We start from the raw sequence: 15,757 nt of genomic DNA, 5'->3' as shown, positions 1-15,757 counted from the left end.
CATTCCCATAAGCTACAGAGACAACGGCAATAAAGGAAAACATGCTTCACTTCTTTCCCATAGTTTATCCTAGTACTAGTAACTTTGCGGTAAAGTTTTGTTCATACATTAATTTTGGAAGACCCCTTCTCCCCACCATCCCAGACTCGTCCCCTGCCCACGATATGGCGGCTGTAGTTCCTGGCTGTGACTTTACTGACAAGGTGGCGCCTGGACTGTGTGTACAGCGATGGGTCTTCCACATCGTACTCAACGTGTTTGAGTTCGGAAAGAACGTCAGAAACGGCGAACCAATCGATGCTACTGGTCAGTGCGCCTTTAGTGATAATTTATAAACATAGCACCGTAAGATCGTATTTCCGAAGACATAATCCACACAATTGTACTTCGTGTGCGATTGGCCCATTATACCTTTGTTGTATTTTGCGTGTGTGCCAGCGTGCGTGTGTTCGTCATTAAAACATACGTGCACAATAGACTGGTCACTGTGTGTAACACAATTAGATTGCAAAATTGCTCCAAAACACCAAAACACGTTTCTTCCATTACCTGGCACCATATACTTAGTATATGACGTTATACCAACATTCTTCAGGAAACTTTATCTTCAAGTACCTTTATCTGCAATGCCCGAACATGACTGACAGCATTATGAGCACCTGTTCAATCATGACGGTTGCCGACGCGGAGATTTCTGCTCAGATCACCCTGCAGACAGTAGTGGAGGTCACAGACGACAATAACGACAACCCAAGGTCAGAGCAACGACATTGGCCTGACAAACACTTTGACATTTTTTGTCTACAATCTAAACCCACATAGCATAAACCAATGAGGTTAAATAAGGATAGATTAACTTTGACTTTGACTTTATTTGGATCCACATTTAGCTTAGTTTGAAGAACAAGTACACAACTACAGAACAGATAGATAAGTAGAGTACAAAACGAGGCAGACTATACTATACTATACTTACAATTCTCCTGATATCCTATTACACCAATTTCACCTTGTATGCTACCATTATGCAATATTCACATAACTGCGGACGCCCGCCAAGACACAGACACAGCCACACCAGATGATCACGATATTACACGATATCAGTACGTCTGTTTGACAATTGATTCTGTATGGTGTTTCTGTGACGACTACCCCCCCCCCCCCCCTCCAGGGTGGAGGTGAGAACCGTGTACGGAGTAGACCCGTCACGTGACTTGCAGGGCGGGGTACCCCCCGGGGTGTCTCACCTGGAGGAGGTTACCTTGGAGACGCACTTCTTCCCAGAGTTCCTGCGCACAAGACTACAGATGGAGCTGACCCTGTTCCTGGTGTGCGTTGGGGAACAGTACTCCACGGCTTCGTATCCAGATGTAGGTTGGCACGGTCAAATCAGTAGTAATCCTATCTGGTCCGTAAGCAAGTGACTTTGACAACTTTTTAATATGTCCAATACACACTATCGCGTAGTCAAGGCCCTGTAAGGCTAACGTCGCATTTCCAAACCGGGGCCCGGCCGGGCTGTATATGGAAGTGAACAATACGTAGAAGTATACACAAATAATACCCACGACTACTAATATGCTCTTTATGTCTTGTGAAGTTTTGTCTTTAATATCATAATTTTCGTTACCGAAAGCTGCCCTTCCGGGCTCCGGTTTGGAAATGTGGCCTAAGCTATCACATTTGTCTACTTGTTTTGCTCATTCTACTTGAACTGTGATTCAAAATCGAGTGGTGTCCCTGTGGCTCACCTGGTAGCAACCTGACATCCTGGTTCCAATTACGAGACCTGGGTAGGGTGGGGCGGCACCTGTCTTTTAGAAGGGACATAACTTATAATATTTATAACGTACTTAATTCCCTGTAAGCTATCATATTTGTGTCCACTTGTTTTGGTTTAGGGTTGCCTGAGGGCGCCCACGACAGACCGTTACTCTGCGTACGAACATCCTGACTTCAGGTACGAGGGACAGGATGAGGGAGGGAGTCCGGTTACGTACACTGCAGACGACATCGAGGCGCCCATGCAGGTAATATCAACCAAGTTTGAAGCTATGGTGAGGTCGGTAGTCTCCTTTGTTGTAAGGTGTAGCGTAACTGTAACAGCCAAACATAACTTTGCACAAGAAACAGCCTGGAGCGTTAGGTGGACCTTCAAACACAAATTTTGAAAGATGTCTAACAGTTAACTCCAGTCCTTCTCAAGGTATGAAAAACCCACTTGAGTAAGTATGTGTAATCCTATGTTGGTAATTACAGTCCAACCTTGCTTCAAAATGATTTATTCCGTACGTGACCAACGCACATGTACTTCCGAGCTAAGAGGGAATCATCATTGCTGCACGGCCTCAGATGCGTTTCCATCCTTTTGTTTTAACCTTCCTTCCAGTCCTTATCCTACAACGGCTATGTGGCGGATAGAGAGGTCCATCAAACTAAGTTCGTGAACAGAGCTCTGTCCGGAGTGTCCGAGACCTACACGTTCACCAGTGTCTTCCGTCTCACCGCGCTGGAGGGCAGGAAGAAACGGCGGGTCCAGCGAGACATCATGGTCAAAGCGGCTGTTCCTCAGGGTATCAGCCACGCCTTACTGTAAGTTCTTATACTATAGATACTACTGCATACTAATGCATGATTATACATAAATAACCTATACTGACTTTCCATCATGATTATAAGTTTACCCATGATAGCATGGCAATTATCAGTTCAACCAGAGAGAGAGCCATGGGCTTGACTGTACCCTCGTCAACTATTTGCATTTTAGGCTTTTGTTCTACATTTCTAGGTATGAAGGAGGTGGGAGGGGCTACGGAATCGTTCTCTTGATAATTGATAACTTGACTGCACATTCATACTAGAGGGCTGGTTGCTATTGTAGATATTAGATGAATTGAGGTGAAAGCCGCTATTCTTAATCTATTCCACTTAGGCTACTTGTAGGGTTTTTCGCACGCGATGGGAGATGAAAAATTGTCTGATAACGTTTCGGTATATAAACGGAGTTAGATGCATGAATTAAGCCAAAAGATAGTTTTTTGTCGGTTGTTGACATGTGAAAAGCTGGAGGTAATGTTGGCAATGCTAAGATCTTATAACACACATGTTAAAGAATGTGTATTGACTAGACAAATTATGGATAAAGTTAAAAAAAGATTGTAGTGTCAAATCGTGCTTTCAGTCTCGGGAAGTACAGAATTATACGTTGTGTGGATAATTTTCTAGATTCGCCGGCTGTCCAGAAAATTCGACCTTTGTGCGAGAAACCCTAGACTGTGTCTGCACAAACTTTGGAGAAGCCTACAGTACCAAGACGTTCCGCTGTGAGGCGGGCCTCATGTCAGATGTGGAGATTACGGAGGAGGGTACCAACGAGATCGACACTGGATTCGAATCCGGCTCCGCCCCTTTAAACGATATCCTGAACCTGGTCAGCGCCATCGGAATTGCTCTATTGTGTTTAGCATTGAACATCCAGCTAGCTGCCCTATAGCAGGCGAAATCGTATGTTCTAAGAAAAGTGAAATTATGACAGATTGATGTGGATTATTTTTGTCATAACATGAACAAAGATGTTGTACAGCTCTGTAGATAAATATAAATTATCATATCTATAAATGTTATGAAATTATTATTATCGTTTGAATGACCGTGAGACCACATAAATCTATATCGTATATCAATGTGTTATATCATTAAATTCTAGTTCCACCATAAGGCTTTGTTTGAACACTTAACTTTGTGAACATTGAGTGACGTCTCTAAACTCTCCATAGCATCATCTATTATTACTTTCTCTAAAACCTCTAAGCTTATGCACTTGATTCAGTGGAAGAAAGTCGCCTTGCCTCAAACAACAGACTACACAACAGATAAAAATGAGCAACAAACTCTGATTGGATGTAGGAATCCTTTTATTCTAATTCACTCCATGCAGAGAAAAACAGTGCAGTATTGAATAAGATAGAGTTGACATCAAAAGTAAAGTATCATATGAAATGGCATCCTTAAATCATGACACAAACGTGAATCTACTATTGAAGACACTTAAACTGAGGTCATTTCAATTTTGTTGGTCTTAGAGAACTTGATTTTTTTAAAATTGAAACAAAAGCATCGTAAGCCTCCGCAACATGTACTCGTAAACAATAAAGCACTGATAGCATCCCATATTTTTCATATCCAAAACTAATTCTGAGCAGGGCAATTTGGACACAAAAAACATACCAAATTAGAATTGAATGAAAACTTTCTCTGAACAGATGTTCCAAATTCAAATCAAATTGCTAGAGTTTCTTTTTAGCTACACTTTTATTTGATTTTGACGGACTTTATTCAGATTTGGCATAATATATAATAATTTTGATGTTGATAGCCCAATCTGTTCCATGGTCCTTTTTGGTGAAGGTCAAGGTCGGAGGAGTACGAGGTCTACATAATTAGCAAAGAAAGTTACAACAAAAGTCAATCATTGGAAAATATCAGTCATTGTGATCTAAGTTCTATCTGTATTGATTCAGGTTCTTACAAATATGAAATTATATGAAAGAGCAAATCTTTGCTAAAGTAGACACCCTTCATCAGTTGGTTGTGACAACTTCAAACACAGCTGGATTTGGTGTTTGAAATGTGGGTGTGTTAAAAAGGTAACATATACAATACATAGATATCTATATCAATATTACTAGATAAACAATTGAGCATTAACTGTTTTGATGTTAAGTTAACAGATTATATGCTGAGTTAATCAATGCATTGAGTAAATATAACTTGATCCAAATTGTTACTAATCATTTTCTGAACAATAGAGCAAGCATGCAAATAAGTTGATGTTAAATTATTCAAATATAAGTAACATGCAAATAGGCATTATTCTTCAAAGGTCGTCCTTGTCAATCATTCTGGGACAGTGAAAGTCCTGTAACAGTGGTGTTGTCTCTCACACATGGAAGCCGGATTTCTCCTGTTGCAAACAAAAAGTATGGGGAAGTAAATAATACGAAAAGGAACAATATAGTAAATAATAGGAAAAGGAACAATATATATACTGTCAACATCTATCTATCAGTCAATATCAATGTCTGAACAATGATTGGAACATCATCAAAACTTAGTTCTGGTGAGGTACATTACATAAAGTTTTTCCAGAATGTCCTATCCTTCATGGCTGACATCAAAACAGTGATTGAAACAAATGTGTCATTTTCTCCGCATCTTTTGACGTGGTGCCCACCTCCATTTCTGTAGCCCTTGGGCCACACATTTGTGCAAGTCACTACAGCAGGGGGCTGGACAACTGGTAGTGATGTGTGTTTAACTCCCATGCTCTTTCCAAAATGCTGCATGAGTGCTAAGCAATGATAGCAGCATGTACCATTTTTACAGTCTTTGGTATGACTCAGACGGGGATCAAACTACCTACTGAATGAACCCACTCAACCATTGCACTCTGCAAACTATTGCAAGATTAAAATCTCTGTGGACCTTTCCCCTTTCACAGTAGTTCAAATCTTCGGCCTATTTCACATTTCCAAACTGGGGCCCAGCCGGGCAGCTTTCGGGAACGAAAACTACACAAGACGTAAAGACAATAGTTTTTTGTTTCCACAAACAGTCTGGATGGGCCCAGGTTTGGAAATGTAACATGAGCCTTACCAGGTTCCTCGGGTAGGTCTCCATCTTCCCGGATGGTGGGGAGGACCCTCCTGCCACGAATGCCTCACGGCGGGCAGAGGTTGGAGGAGAGGATGGTGGCGATGCCTCCACCTTGGCCTTGCCGACCAACGCCCGGGCAAAGCAGCAGGCCAGGCCGAGCATGATGAGGAACAGGAACAGTCCGCACACCAGGCCCGCAATGATCTCACCAGCGGTGGCAGGCTTCTGGACAGGAGCTACCCTTGCTGTAAAAGACATAAATGCGTATTACGGTCGTGTGTCATAACGGCTGTGTTTCGCTTGGAACGAAGTGGTCCAGGGTTCAAATGACCCATCATGCCACCGATCATGTGCCCTTGGGAAAGGCTCTATACACAATCAACATTCCTCACTTCACTCAGGTTAACATGAGTATTTAGCTTTGACTTAAGGGATATCCCTTGGATAGGAAGTTAAATGGAGGCCACATCCAATGCATGTTGAAGAACACACCACACCTTTCGAAAAACAGTAGGGGTATGCAATGGTCCAAATCATTCTGTCATTTACACAATACCAATGATGTACCATTATTTTACACATTTTTTGGATTTTGGTTCTTTTTTCAATTGATGAAAGCTCTATTAAAATACGTAATTTAAGGGACTCTTGGCCTACTGATATTTTGCAAGGTTTATCCTCTTCAGAAGGTCTATAATAATGTGAGCATACAAGCTTGTCTAGTGAGCAGAATTATATCAGCAAAGAGTGATAGAATGCAAGAAATCCAGAATGACAACGTGAATTCCTTACCTGGGTTGACCATGAATCCATCCTTCAGCAGGGATGACCTGTAGATGTTCAGCGGGGTCCCGTTAGGGGAGCTGGCACCCAGGATACCCTTCCACATCATCTCAGCGATGGTATCCACTGCGTAGAAGTTGATGGTGTCCTCAGTTCCAGTGGCCTCCAGCAGGTCATAGGTGCAGATGCACCCCACACCAACAACTGCAGGGAACATGGGATACCGGTATACATATTATAAACCATATCAATTCAATGACAAATATATCAACTTAAGTGATTTGAGATAACAGTAAATTTTGTTTCAGTCTGTTGTTTCAAAGTATATGGTCTTTGAGAATTTGTGTAATGCAAACTCTGCTGTATGTCTGGGGCTATGGCTGGGTGTTGTGTTGGCTACTGTAAGCATGATTTAATCAGGCTACAATACATACTTGGGGTCATCTGGCATAACTGCAGGGTGTTTGGCCCAGAACCCATGGGTCTTGGCTTTGAATCCTGTCATGCTAAAGAGATCTTGTACCCTTGAAAAAGGCACTTTACACAACTTTCCTCACTCCACCCAGGAGTAAAAATGGGTACCTGACTACAGTAGGGAGATAAAAGGCAGTGGGAGGGAGATGGGCTAGACACAGTGGATAAGGACCCATTGTCCCTAAAGCCTCAAAGGCTATGGGACTACCTTTAGTTTTTACCTTTCAAACAATGTTATTGTCTAGCAATACTGTAGGATGTCATACCGTCTAAGATTGCCAGGTTCTTGACGCGGGAAGTTGAGACCCTCATCTTCCCGGCGATGAAGCTGTGGAACGAGCTGAGGAAGCCGGCCTCGTCCCCGCTGGTCACCACGCTGCAGTTCTGCACAAACGTGAACTCGATCTCGTTCTCCTCGGGGGGAGGGGTGACTGGGGCAGGGGTAGTCGGTGCCACATACACACCCTCAAAGAGCCTGAACAAAAAGACAAGAACAAAAGAGGAGGTTTATGTACCTTATGTGGACAGAGAGATGCAGAGATTCTTCTTCTTTTTGTTCCCTCTAAATATGATATTAAGGGATGAAGACTCAACTATCAGCATGAAACACGGATACTTTACATCTTTTACCAACTGCTGAGGTTCTTTATCAGCAGTGGATCATTGATCTACCATGGATTTGAGAACTATCATAGCTTAATTTAATCACTACAATTGGATTTAGCCTGAAAAAAATGTGTGATATCATATTTTCATGTTTGGACATTTGGATTCTTGTGTGTTTGTAGTTACTTGAATACACTGTCAGTATAGTGGGTGTGTGAAGGCCAGGTTGTTCATAGTAAGACTTGCGGGGAGTGCCAGAAAATAGAGATCAGAGGTGATATCACAATGTGCTACTTAAGGAGGGAACTCACGTGTAGTAGCCTCCCATGAAGGTACAGCTGCAGGTGACGTAAGGCACTCCGTCAACATCACGAGGCACGAGGTTGGTGCTGCAGCCAGCAGTGGTCCACTCATTCCCTGCCCAGCGTCGACACTGTAAGGAAACAAATACATGTGAAAAGACCCTCCATACCTTACCCAATACGAGTGATCACTGTTGTTGTTCATATCCGGGGTATTCAACGGTAGGTGCCTACCAGAACATCAGTAGATTGGATTAGAAATTGATATTTAGCAGATCAAATTACTGGCTGACATGTACATCAATCTTTTGCCAAGCACCTGCGTGTCACCATGACATCATCGCAATTGCTGGTAATACTATACAAGCTCAACATAACCTCTACCAATGTTTACGTCCCTGGAGAGCTTTATGGGGTACTTTCCCCATTGATGTCTACTCTCCCTGTCATAAAAGCTAGATTCAGGTTCACCATATTACGGCCTTTTTTGGTACCCCCTCACCTCCAGAGTGTAGGTGTCGTCAGGCATGGCACCAGTGGCAGGGATGTCCAGCACCAGGGGGTCGCGTAGCCCGCCCAGACGGGTCCGCAGGTCAGACAGAGGACTGACCAGGTCAACCAGCAGCAGGTCACTCCTGAAACACAAAAATAAGTTTCATCAGTTACCAAAAGTTTGTAACTCACAAATCTTATGGCAAACTAGTATCTGTATAGTCTGATAATGATGCTCACAAGTCCAACAACTCAAATCAATGCTTACTTTTCAGGTTAAGTACTAATTAAAACTTACCGGATGACATCACTACTCAGCGGGTCAGTCAGGGGGTCAAACTTGATCTGCGCTGACCCAATGCATGCCCCATAGCAGACAGTGGACGAGTCTGGAATGCACTGCCACTGTTCGTAGGCCCAGGCTACGTCCGTACCGAGCCGGATCTGTGTGGAAATGTATCAACATTGGATTCTAAGGTAAAGCAGCAGACTCCGTAGTGAGGGGATGTCAGTGGAGGAAGGGAGCCGAATACAGAGGATAAAGAACATAGCTGTCTCATCTATTGAAACAAGACACAAGGCAAATCTGAACCTGTCCATGATAGAGGGCATGCCCACCAGCCTGTAGTGTTGAAGTTTTGGCATTAAAATAATGACAACAGACAAAGACATTGTTGACAGGTTACCTTTGGAGTGCCCGTGACGTCACCACTGCAACCATCACACGACGCCAGCAGCTGCTGGTCAGCAATGTCGTCAAACAACGTCAGATCAGTCCTCACCACCGCGTTACCCGACATCGCCACAGAGGCCGAGCCGCCATACGACTGTCCTCGACACAGCCCAACCATACCCAATTCGACAGTGGAGCGGAATTCGAGCTTGGTTGTGGCTGCATCCGGACTGCTTTCGTCAATGGAGGCCAACATGGCATCAAAGACTAGAAGCATGTCAGAAACCTGATGCACAGAAGAAAAAGCTAGTAGTTAGCATTACATTATTACACAGTCACACACACACAAACAAACAAAAAAACACACACCCAAAGATGTGCTATGATGCAACATTTCCAGCAGAAAAACCATGTTCAGCATTGAAACATGAACTGTGGCGTATCAGGTATTTGATCTGCTGACAGATCTGATTACCGTAAATCTGACCCCACTTTTACCTGGGTTGTCGTCATAGGAGTGGTCACGACATTGGTGTTGACATTACGTTTCCTCCTCCTCTTGTCCTGGCCATTGTTACTGGCATTATTATTCTCTGATACTTCGTCAACCATCTCGTAGAAGTCGTCGATAAGACCACTGATGTAGTCCTTAGCCTTTGTTCGGGTCTCCTCTCCCATGTTGCTGTCCTCATCAAAGGTCCCGGCAAGACCTCTTAGTGCATTGTCCACTTCCCTTCAAGGTTAAAGACAAATAGATAATGAAAAAAACTGACACTTAAATCTGCATAAAGGATCATTTCAGAGTTCTGACATCATAAATGTAGATTGTGAAGATTTCTGGCCTGGCCATGTTGAATGACAGCTGGCAAGTCCACTACTTACTCTTCATCATTAGGAATGGTTTCTGTGATCTTGTTGGTAAGTGCAGCCTTCAGTTCGTTGACAACATCTTGCAGTGCCTCAGTGAGATTGCCGCCAACTTTCTTCACAGTTTTCACCATAGAAATCACACTAGACATGGCCTTGTTGACATCACCTTCAACAACAACAACTCTAGTAAGAACACATATCTTTATATGCATATGTTTGTGGATCATCGTATCAAAATTCAGTGAGCACTGTGAGGACATTCATTAATCTGGACAAGTTGAAGTCAATACACTGATAGCTAGCAAGACATCAATGCACCAGTGCAATATATTCTGTCAGTGTTGTTGTTTTGTCAACTTTCTGGGATGTATTAATGTGTTAATGAAACATTGGATTTACTTGTGAACTTGGTAATCATTGATGTAATATATGATAGAAGAGACAAAGGACTGAAATGAAGCCTTGCAGCATGTTACAGATTTCGATATCATAGACTTGTCAGTCAGGCTGTGACAGAACCAACCACCTGAACAAGGATATAAGACAAACCTTTTTGGTAACATGACATCCCAAGCATCCCCCTAGTTTGCAATTGTACGACAATCATACAACAATTAAAGGGGACTGAAAGTCACACATCTGAGGAGAAATAATGCAATGATGAGTACTGACCTGTAAGGAGACTTGTCACGACTTCACCCCTCACATTGTCCACAGTGTCGTTGGTGATTTCAGCGGGAGGGTTGACCGTGACATCAAAGGTCATCCTACTGGATGCCTGCCTCCCATCGAACACGTCCACCACCAGTGTCAACTCGTTATCTGCACCGGTACCTGAAATTTCATATCAATTTTCGTCAGGCCACAAGGCAAAGCCTCACCTGAGGTTCCAGTCTGACTTTTATTGGCAACTTGCCTGGTCTCTAACCTGCTATCAGCCAATCAGAGAACCGGCTTTTAATACCGAAAGAAAATATTCACTAAATAATCCCTTAATTGCCTGACAACTTGTTAGAGGCATTGACCACAAAAGTTGATGCCTCATCCATATGTATAATCAATTTTTTGCACAATTTAACGGCTTTGTACAAAGCCTTGTCCATAGCCGTTACATTGTTCAAAAAATTGATTATACATATGGATGCATTTGATGCTGCATTAGGTCAGCAGTGGAGCAGTCTGTTTGAGTTGCTTGAGCGGATACTGTGAGGGGGAAACATAATGTAGAAAGCTTTTGATTCAATAGTCCAAAATTGAAGTGAATAAGTCTACATTGAAGTCTACATATCAAGTATCCCTAGACATGCTCTAACCTGCTGGAAGCGTGGCCTCATATTGGCTGTCCTCGGTCCGCCCCCTCAGCAATACGGACCTTCCATCCGGTCCTATGTAGCTGAAACGATACTCCAATGCATTGTCTTCATCGTCGGTCCAGCCCTCTGCTGAGAGGGTGAAGGTGTCCGACAGAGCCGTGCCTTCCATTGGCTCCACCTGATGAGCAGATAGGAAGACTGTGTGTAAGGGTTCTGTGGTAGCCTTGGCATGTACATCATAGGAGAGGAGTCATGCATATACAATTTAGTTCAGGAAATGTCAAGATGATTCTGTAGACCATACCTGAAAATCACCCGGGCTTGGCGCAGCATTGGTCACAATGACAACATCGGCGTATGCCTCTCCACCTGAGTGGGCCGCGGTGGCGCGAAAGGTGTACTGGGTGTTGGGAGCCAGACTGTCTGGCAGGATCACCACATTCACTGGCTGCCTGGTGGCAGGTTTTGGGTAGGTCCTGCTCGTCTCTCCATTGGCAGTAACCTCCTCCAAATCGACGTAACCGTATCCTATTAGATTGTAAGGCAAATACAGAGAACATATACTTGAATGTGACGTCTGTTACGGTTCATCTGTGACAGTAATCAACATTATTAGTTGCAATTTACATCCGTATGTATGCTTTGGGTCATTTCAACTTGATAAGGATCATAGGACTCACTCACTCACTCCTGATCAAAAGCTTGTTGGTAAGTGCTTTATTTTGCGTACAGTTGTAAAGTTTAAAACTGCAACCTAACAGAGAACACATAACATTATATCAATTGTAAAAATATGTTTAGTCAATAGAAGTCCTCTATGTATTATAATCAAACTGTACCATACAAAATTCAGTGCAATATTGTACCTTCCTGCTCCAAACACTCCAGTGTGACTGTGGTGTCCGGCAAAGTAGTGGTCAGCCTGAAGTTGATGACCACCCTCCTGTCTGGGTTGACCTTCTCGGGGACTGGGTCCACCTCCACCTGTGGCACTTCGTTCGGCGAAACAAACAGCTTCACGGAAGTGCTGGCTGACCGGTTCCCCTTGCGTATGATCAGGGAAAATGTGTACCTGAATGTAGCACAAAACATGTGAAGGATTTAGTACTTAGCTACAGAACAATAATGCACAGTTCGTTAGTGACATTTCATACATTGAAAACTTTTAAAATTAATTTACAGAACATTATGATATTGTGTTAACAATAAGACGAAGAAAATCTTTTGACAGCCTCAAACCTGCCACAGCAACAGGAGAAAATGTGCATAATACACTTCATATCTTTCTGCAGAATGCCGACTTAATAGAAAAAAATTTTTACACATAGTATCTTACATTTAGAAAATATTGCTATGTTATTATACATAAAAGTTACCAAGTGTTAGCATTCAGCATGGAGCCCTGAACACTAGTTGTTGCCTGGTCAGAGAGCGGGAGAGGTGCTGGTTCTCCGTTCTCCCTCTGCACATAGCATGGCAGGGATGTATCAGTCTCCTTACAAGTCCACCTGCAGAACGGTAGAAAGGAGTTTTACTTCTGATAGGCTTCCCCATAGTCAGTTAAGTACATATTCTCATGAAATGAGAAACATCTGTACAAATTATCTTACAGATAACATGGATTGCTAACATACTGAAAGTACATATCCCCATCCGCGTTGTCTGGGTCATGTGATCCGGATCCATCCAAGGTAACTTCCTGATCACTACCTATGGTGATGGTCTTGCCAGCAATAGCAGGCCGTAGGTCCCTACTGCGAACTACTATTTCCACTGTGTCTTCAGAGGAGTGAGTGTCGCTGTAGGCTGGGGAAACAACATTAACACATCAGCACTTTGATTTCAGGCATCCAAACTTTGTAACTGTTTTCCATCTGCTGTTGCAGCATCCAAGCATTCTTAAGAGCATCATTTTGCAGGGTGTTTAAGTCTGCAATTGCTGTATTGTATGTCAGCGTTAGTATAGGTGTGAAAGGTAACCAAGTGTAGAAAACCAGCAGAAGCAACATTTAAGTGATATCAAACTTACCGATGAAGCGCACAGAGTAGGTCTTGCCTCCTTTCATCCCTCCTGTGATGGATGCAACAGTGCCAGTAAAGCTGTCCAAGTTGAAGTCAGTACTTCCTACCACCTCCCATCTGAAGTTCTGTTTGGCAAAATCATATCATTTTTCATGCACTGTCTTTTCAAGCATTTCACCTATCATTATGTAGATATTACTACGTTTTCCATGGGAATGCTCTACCACTACATACCACAGACAAGGGGACATCTATCCTGATTGAATTGTGCTCGACTGATAGGGGTCTTTAAAAAGGGAAAGACGATTGTACCGTTATGGCTCAAAACAGGGACAATTCGTCAAACAGATTACCGGTAAGGGACATCTGGACGAATAAGACAGCAAATCAACAGGGGTAACACATCATACCAAGTTGTTGGTAACGCTGTCCACATCCTGCTCACAGCTGTCTGGTGGTGTCATCACGTTTGCCTGAAGTCGGAGCCGGCGGTCCGCAACGGTCTGTCGGCGACGGCTGCCCGCGATCCTTGCTGTGAAGGGTTGGACCTCCGCCAGCGTCTGGACCACGTGGCAGGATTGTTCGCTCTCCACACCCAGGAAATTTGTGACAGCCACACAGAAAGTGTACTCTTTGTCTGATTCCAGAAGACCCTATAGTAGATGACAAATTACATTTACATAGTTAATGCCTCCTTTCTTTCTGCACTTGAAATTTTTTGGACTACATGTATAAAAAACATCAGAGGGCTATTCCGCTCCCACATAACTACTGATATAATAGTTATATACATGTAACGCTAGTTCACCTTTATTCACAGGGTAACCTCTATCCGTTGTACCTAAAAACAGAATATTTAGGGGATATCACGTTGATGGACAGTGGTTTCAAATTGCATTTTTTCCCCAATATAATGCAGTTTGAGACCACCATCTGTCGTCTTGATATATACCCAAAATACCCTGGTGTTAAATACAACGGATAAAGGTTACCCCACGAATAAAGGTGAACTAGCGTTATATGAATTGTCCCTAATTATGTATTTCACAATTAGCTTTGCTTTCCATGTGCAAAATCTCAATTCATTAATGTACCTGGTCATTACACAGCCGCATGCGACTGTTGCTGGTCAGGCCACTGAGGTGGGCATTTAAGTCAGTCAATTCCACAGACGCATCATCGACTTCTGTATGACAGAAATTAAGTTTTAGCACCTTATAGATAAAGAAATCTTACAGCTAATATAGGAAACAAAAGGCAGCAGAAGAATAACACCCATTGTGTATTTCCACAGTCATATATTTGGAAGCTATATGATGAGATGAAGAGGGGATGACTCTTTGTCCTGTTAACACTTAACTATCGTTCAGGTTTTTTATGCTTTCAGTAAATGTGTAGTTTTTCCATGTTCTTACCTACTGTCCAGCTTAGAGTAACAGCCCTGCCACCAGTGTTGTAAGACCGGGCCCCCAGCCTCAGACAGGTACAGGCATCTACCTCAGATGGACCCAGCAGCTCAACACGTGGAACAAGCTAGTCAAGAGAAGTCACATGGAAAATACTTAGTAGTCCACTAGTAATGATTCATTAACACAGCATCTAACCTGCAGAAAGCAAGCTTTAGGGATACTAAAGTCCATCCTTTCATTGTTAAAATTAGGTCTTATATCAGATCACTAAATAAGGCAGAAGTATCACTAATTGAGGACTTGTGGATGCATTAAATACACATTCTTGGAATAGTCATCCATGTGTCATACAAAATTCTGTTTGTTGCACAATACATTTGTACCTCTTTGATGAAGGTTCGTTCTGTGACAACAGTGCTTAAAACTTCTATGACATGAACATAATGTGACGACCTTAACGATAACAATTTTAAGCTTCAGAACTCACAGCTGTTTCTGGTCCCAGGACATCTACAGAGCCTGACGCCGCTGCCCCAGCCTCTGACCTCCGTGCAGTGACTGCATCTGTCTTGAGGGTGACTTGGTCTGCTGGACGCAAGGTGGCCTCCTTGCCAAGTCTGATGACAATGGTGTTACCATTGACAATTCTGCACACTGCTGAACCGAACTTACCAGCTGATGCCCTGTCAAACAGTCCCTGACAATCTCTCGGTCCCTCTATGGCCTTGTCGAACACCACAGTCACCAAGGCGAGGTTGTCTGAGAATTGTGCAGACTGAAGTTGCGGGGCCACTGTTCTGTACTCGAACCACCCGCCACTGTAGTCGTCGGTGTCTCTCCTTTTGCCATCTCCAGGTTTTTCCAGGGACACTCCAATCTTAACGCGAACCGACTTCTCCAAAGGTGGCAGACTGCATGTTGCCTAGAAAAAGAAGTACATGTACAAAGTGTGAGCAACGCTTGTCCTTCAGAATCACTACCACCCTACACTTGGAACCATTCAACTTTAAGGAAAAACACCTGGTCCAGTGGTTGATGAATTACAGCAATATTGCATGATAGAGTCAATTCCAAGTCACCGAGATGGTTTTGAAATAATATTTGTAATAAGTTTGAACTATTTTGAGTAAAAGAACATTTCAGTCACTAAAGTTC

General features: G+C 43.1%; 2 protein-coding genes across 2 annotated transcripts in view; one reads left to right on the top strand and one right to left on the bottom strand.

Moving 5' to 3' along the window:
* Positions 1-144: 144 nt before the first annotated feature.
* Positions 145-3,720, top strand: LOC118417603 (the record flags this gene model as incomplete). Its single annotated transcript, XM_035823202.1, is given in 6 exon segments — positions 145-306; positions 596-755; positions 1,175-1,373; positions 1,905-2,033; positions 2,393-2,595; positions 3,229-3,720. Coding segments are annotated over 6 exon segments (1,121 nt in total), but the record flags the coding sequence as incomplete, so codon positions are not given.
* An 840-nt stretch (positions 3,721-4,560) lies between these two features.
* The window catches only part of LOC118418099, a 37,173-nt gene continuing 25,976 nt past the window's right edge, over positions 4,561-15,757 (bottom strand). Inside the window, exons 32-52 of the mRNA XM_035823928.1 lie at positions 15,090-15,524; positions 14,609-14,726; positions 14,288-14,379; positions 13,604-13,846; positions 13,201-13,318; positions 12,806-12,977; positions 12,548-12,679; positions 12,038-12,243; positions 11,476-11,699; positions 11,172-11,349; positions 10,531-10,692; positions 9,871-10,024; positions 9,487-9,721; positions 9,002-9,274; positions 8,614-8,759; positions 8,326-8,458; positions 7,833-7,954; positions 7,182-7,390; positions 6,451-6,645; positions 5,659-5,903; positions 4,561-4,966 (exon numbers count right to left, since the gene is read on the bottom strand). Coding sequence (XP_035679821.1) covers positions 4,943-4,966; positions 5,659-5,903; positions 6,451-6,645; positions 7,182-7,390; positions 7,833-7,954; positions 8,326-8,458; positions 8,614-8,759; positions 9,002-9,274; positions 9,487-9,721; positions 9,871-10,024; positions 10,531-10,692; positions 11,172-11,349; positions 11,476-11,699; positions 12,038-12,243; positions 12,548-12,679; positions 12,806-12,977; positions 13,201-13,318; positions 13,604-13,846; positions 14,288-14,379; positions 14,609-14,726; positions 15,090-15,524 — 3,816 coding nt within the window. The 3' untranslated portion in view covers positions 4,561-4,942. The remainder of the gene's footprint in view (positions 4,967-5,658; positions 5,904-6,450; positions 6,646-7,181; positions 7,391-7,832; positions 7,955-8,325; positions 8,459-8,613; positions 8,760-9,001; positions 9,275-9,486; positions 9,722-9,870; positions 10,025-10,530; positions 10,693-11,171; positions 11,350-11,475; positions 11,700-12,037; positions 12,244-12,547; positions 12,680-12,805; positions 12,978-13,200; positions 13,319-13,603; positions 13,847-14,287; positions 14,380-14,608; positions 14,727-15,089; positions 15,525-15,757) is intronic.

Source organism: Branchiostoma floridae, chromosome 6 (genome assembly GCF_000003815.2).
Source record: "Branchiostoma floridae strain S238N-H82 chromosome 6, Bfl_VNyyK, whole genome shotgun sequence".
Classification (NCBI taxonomy): domain Eukaryota; kingdom Metazoa; phylum Chordata; class Leptocardii; order Amphioxiformes; family Branchiostomatidae; genus Branchiostoma; species Branchiostoma floridae.
This window is presented reverse-complemented; position numbering and strand designations above follow the sequence as displayed.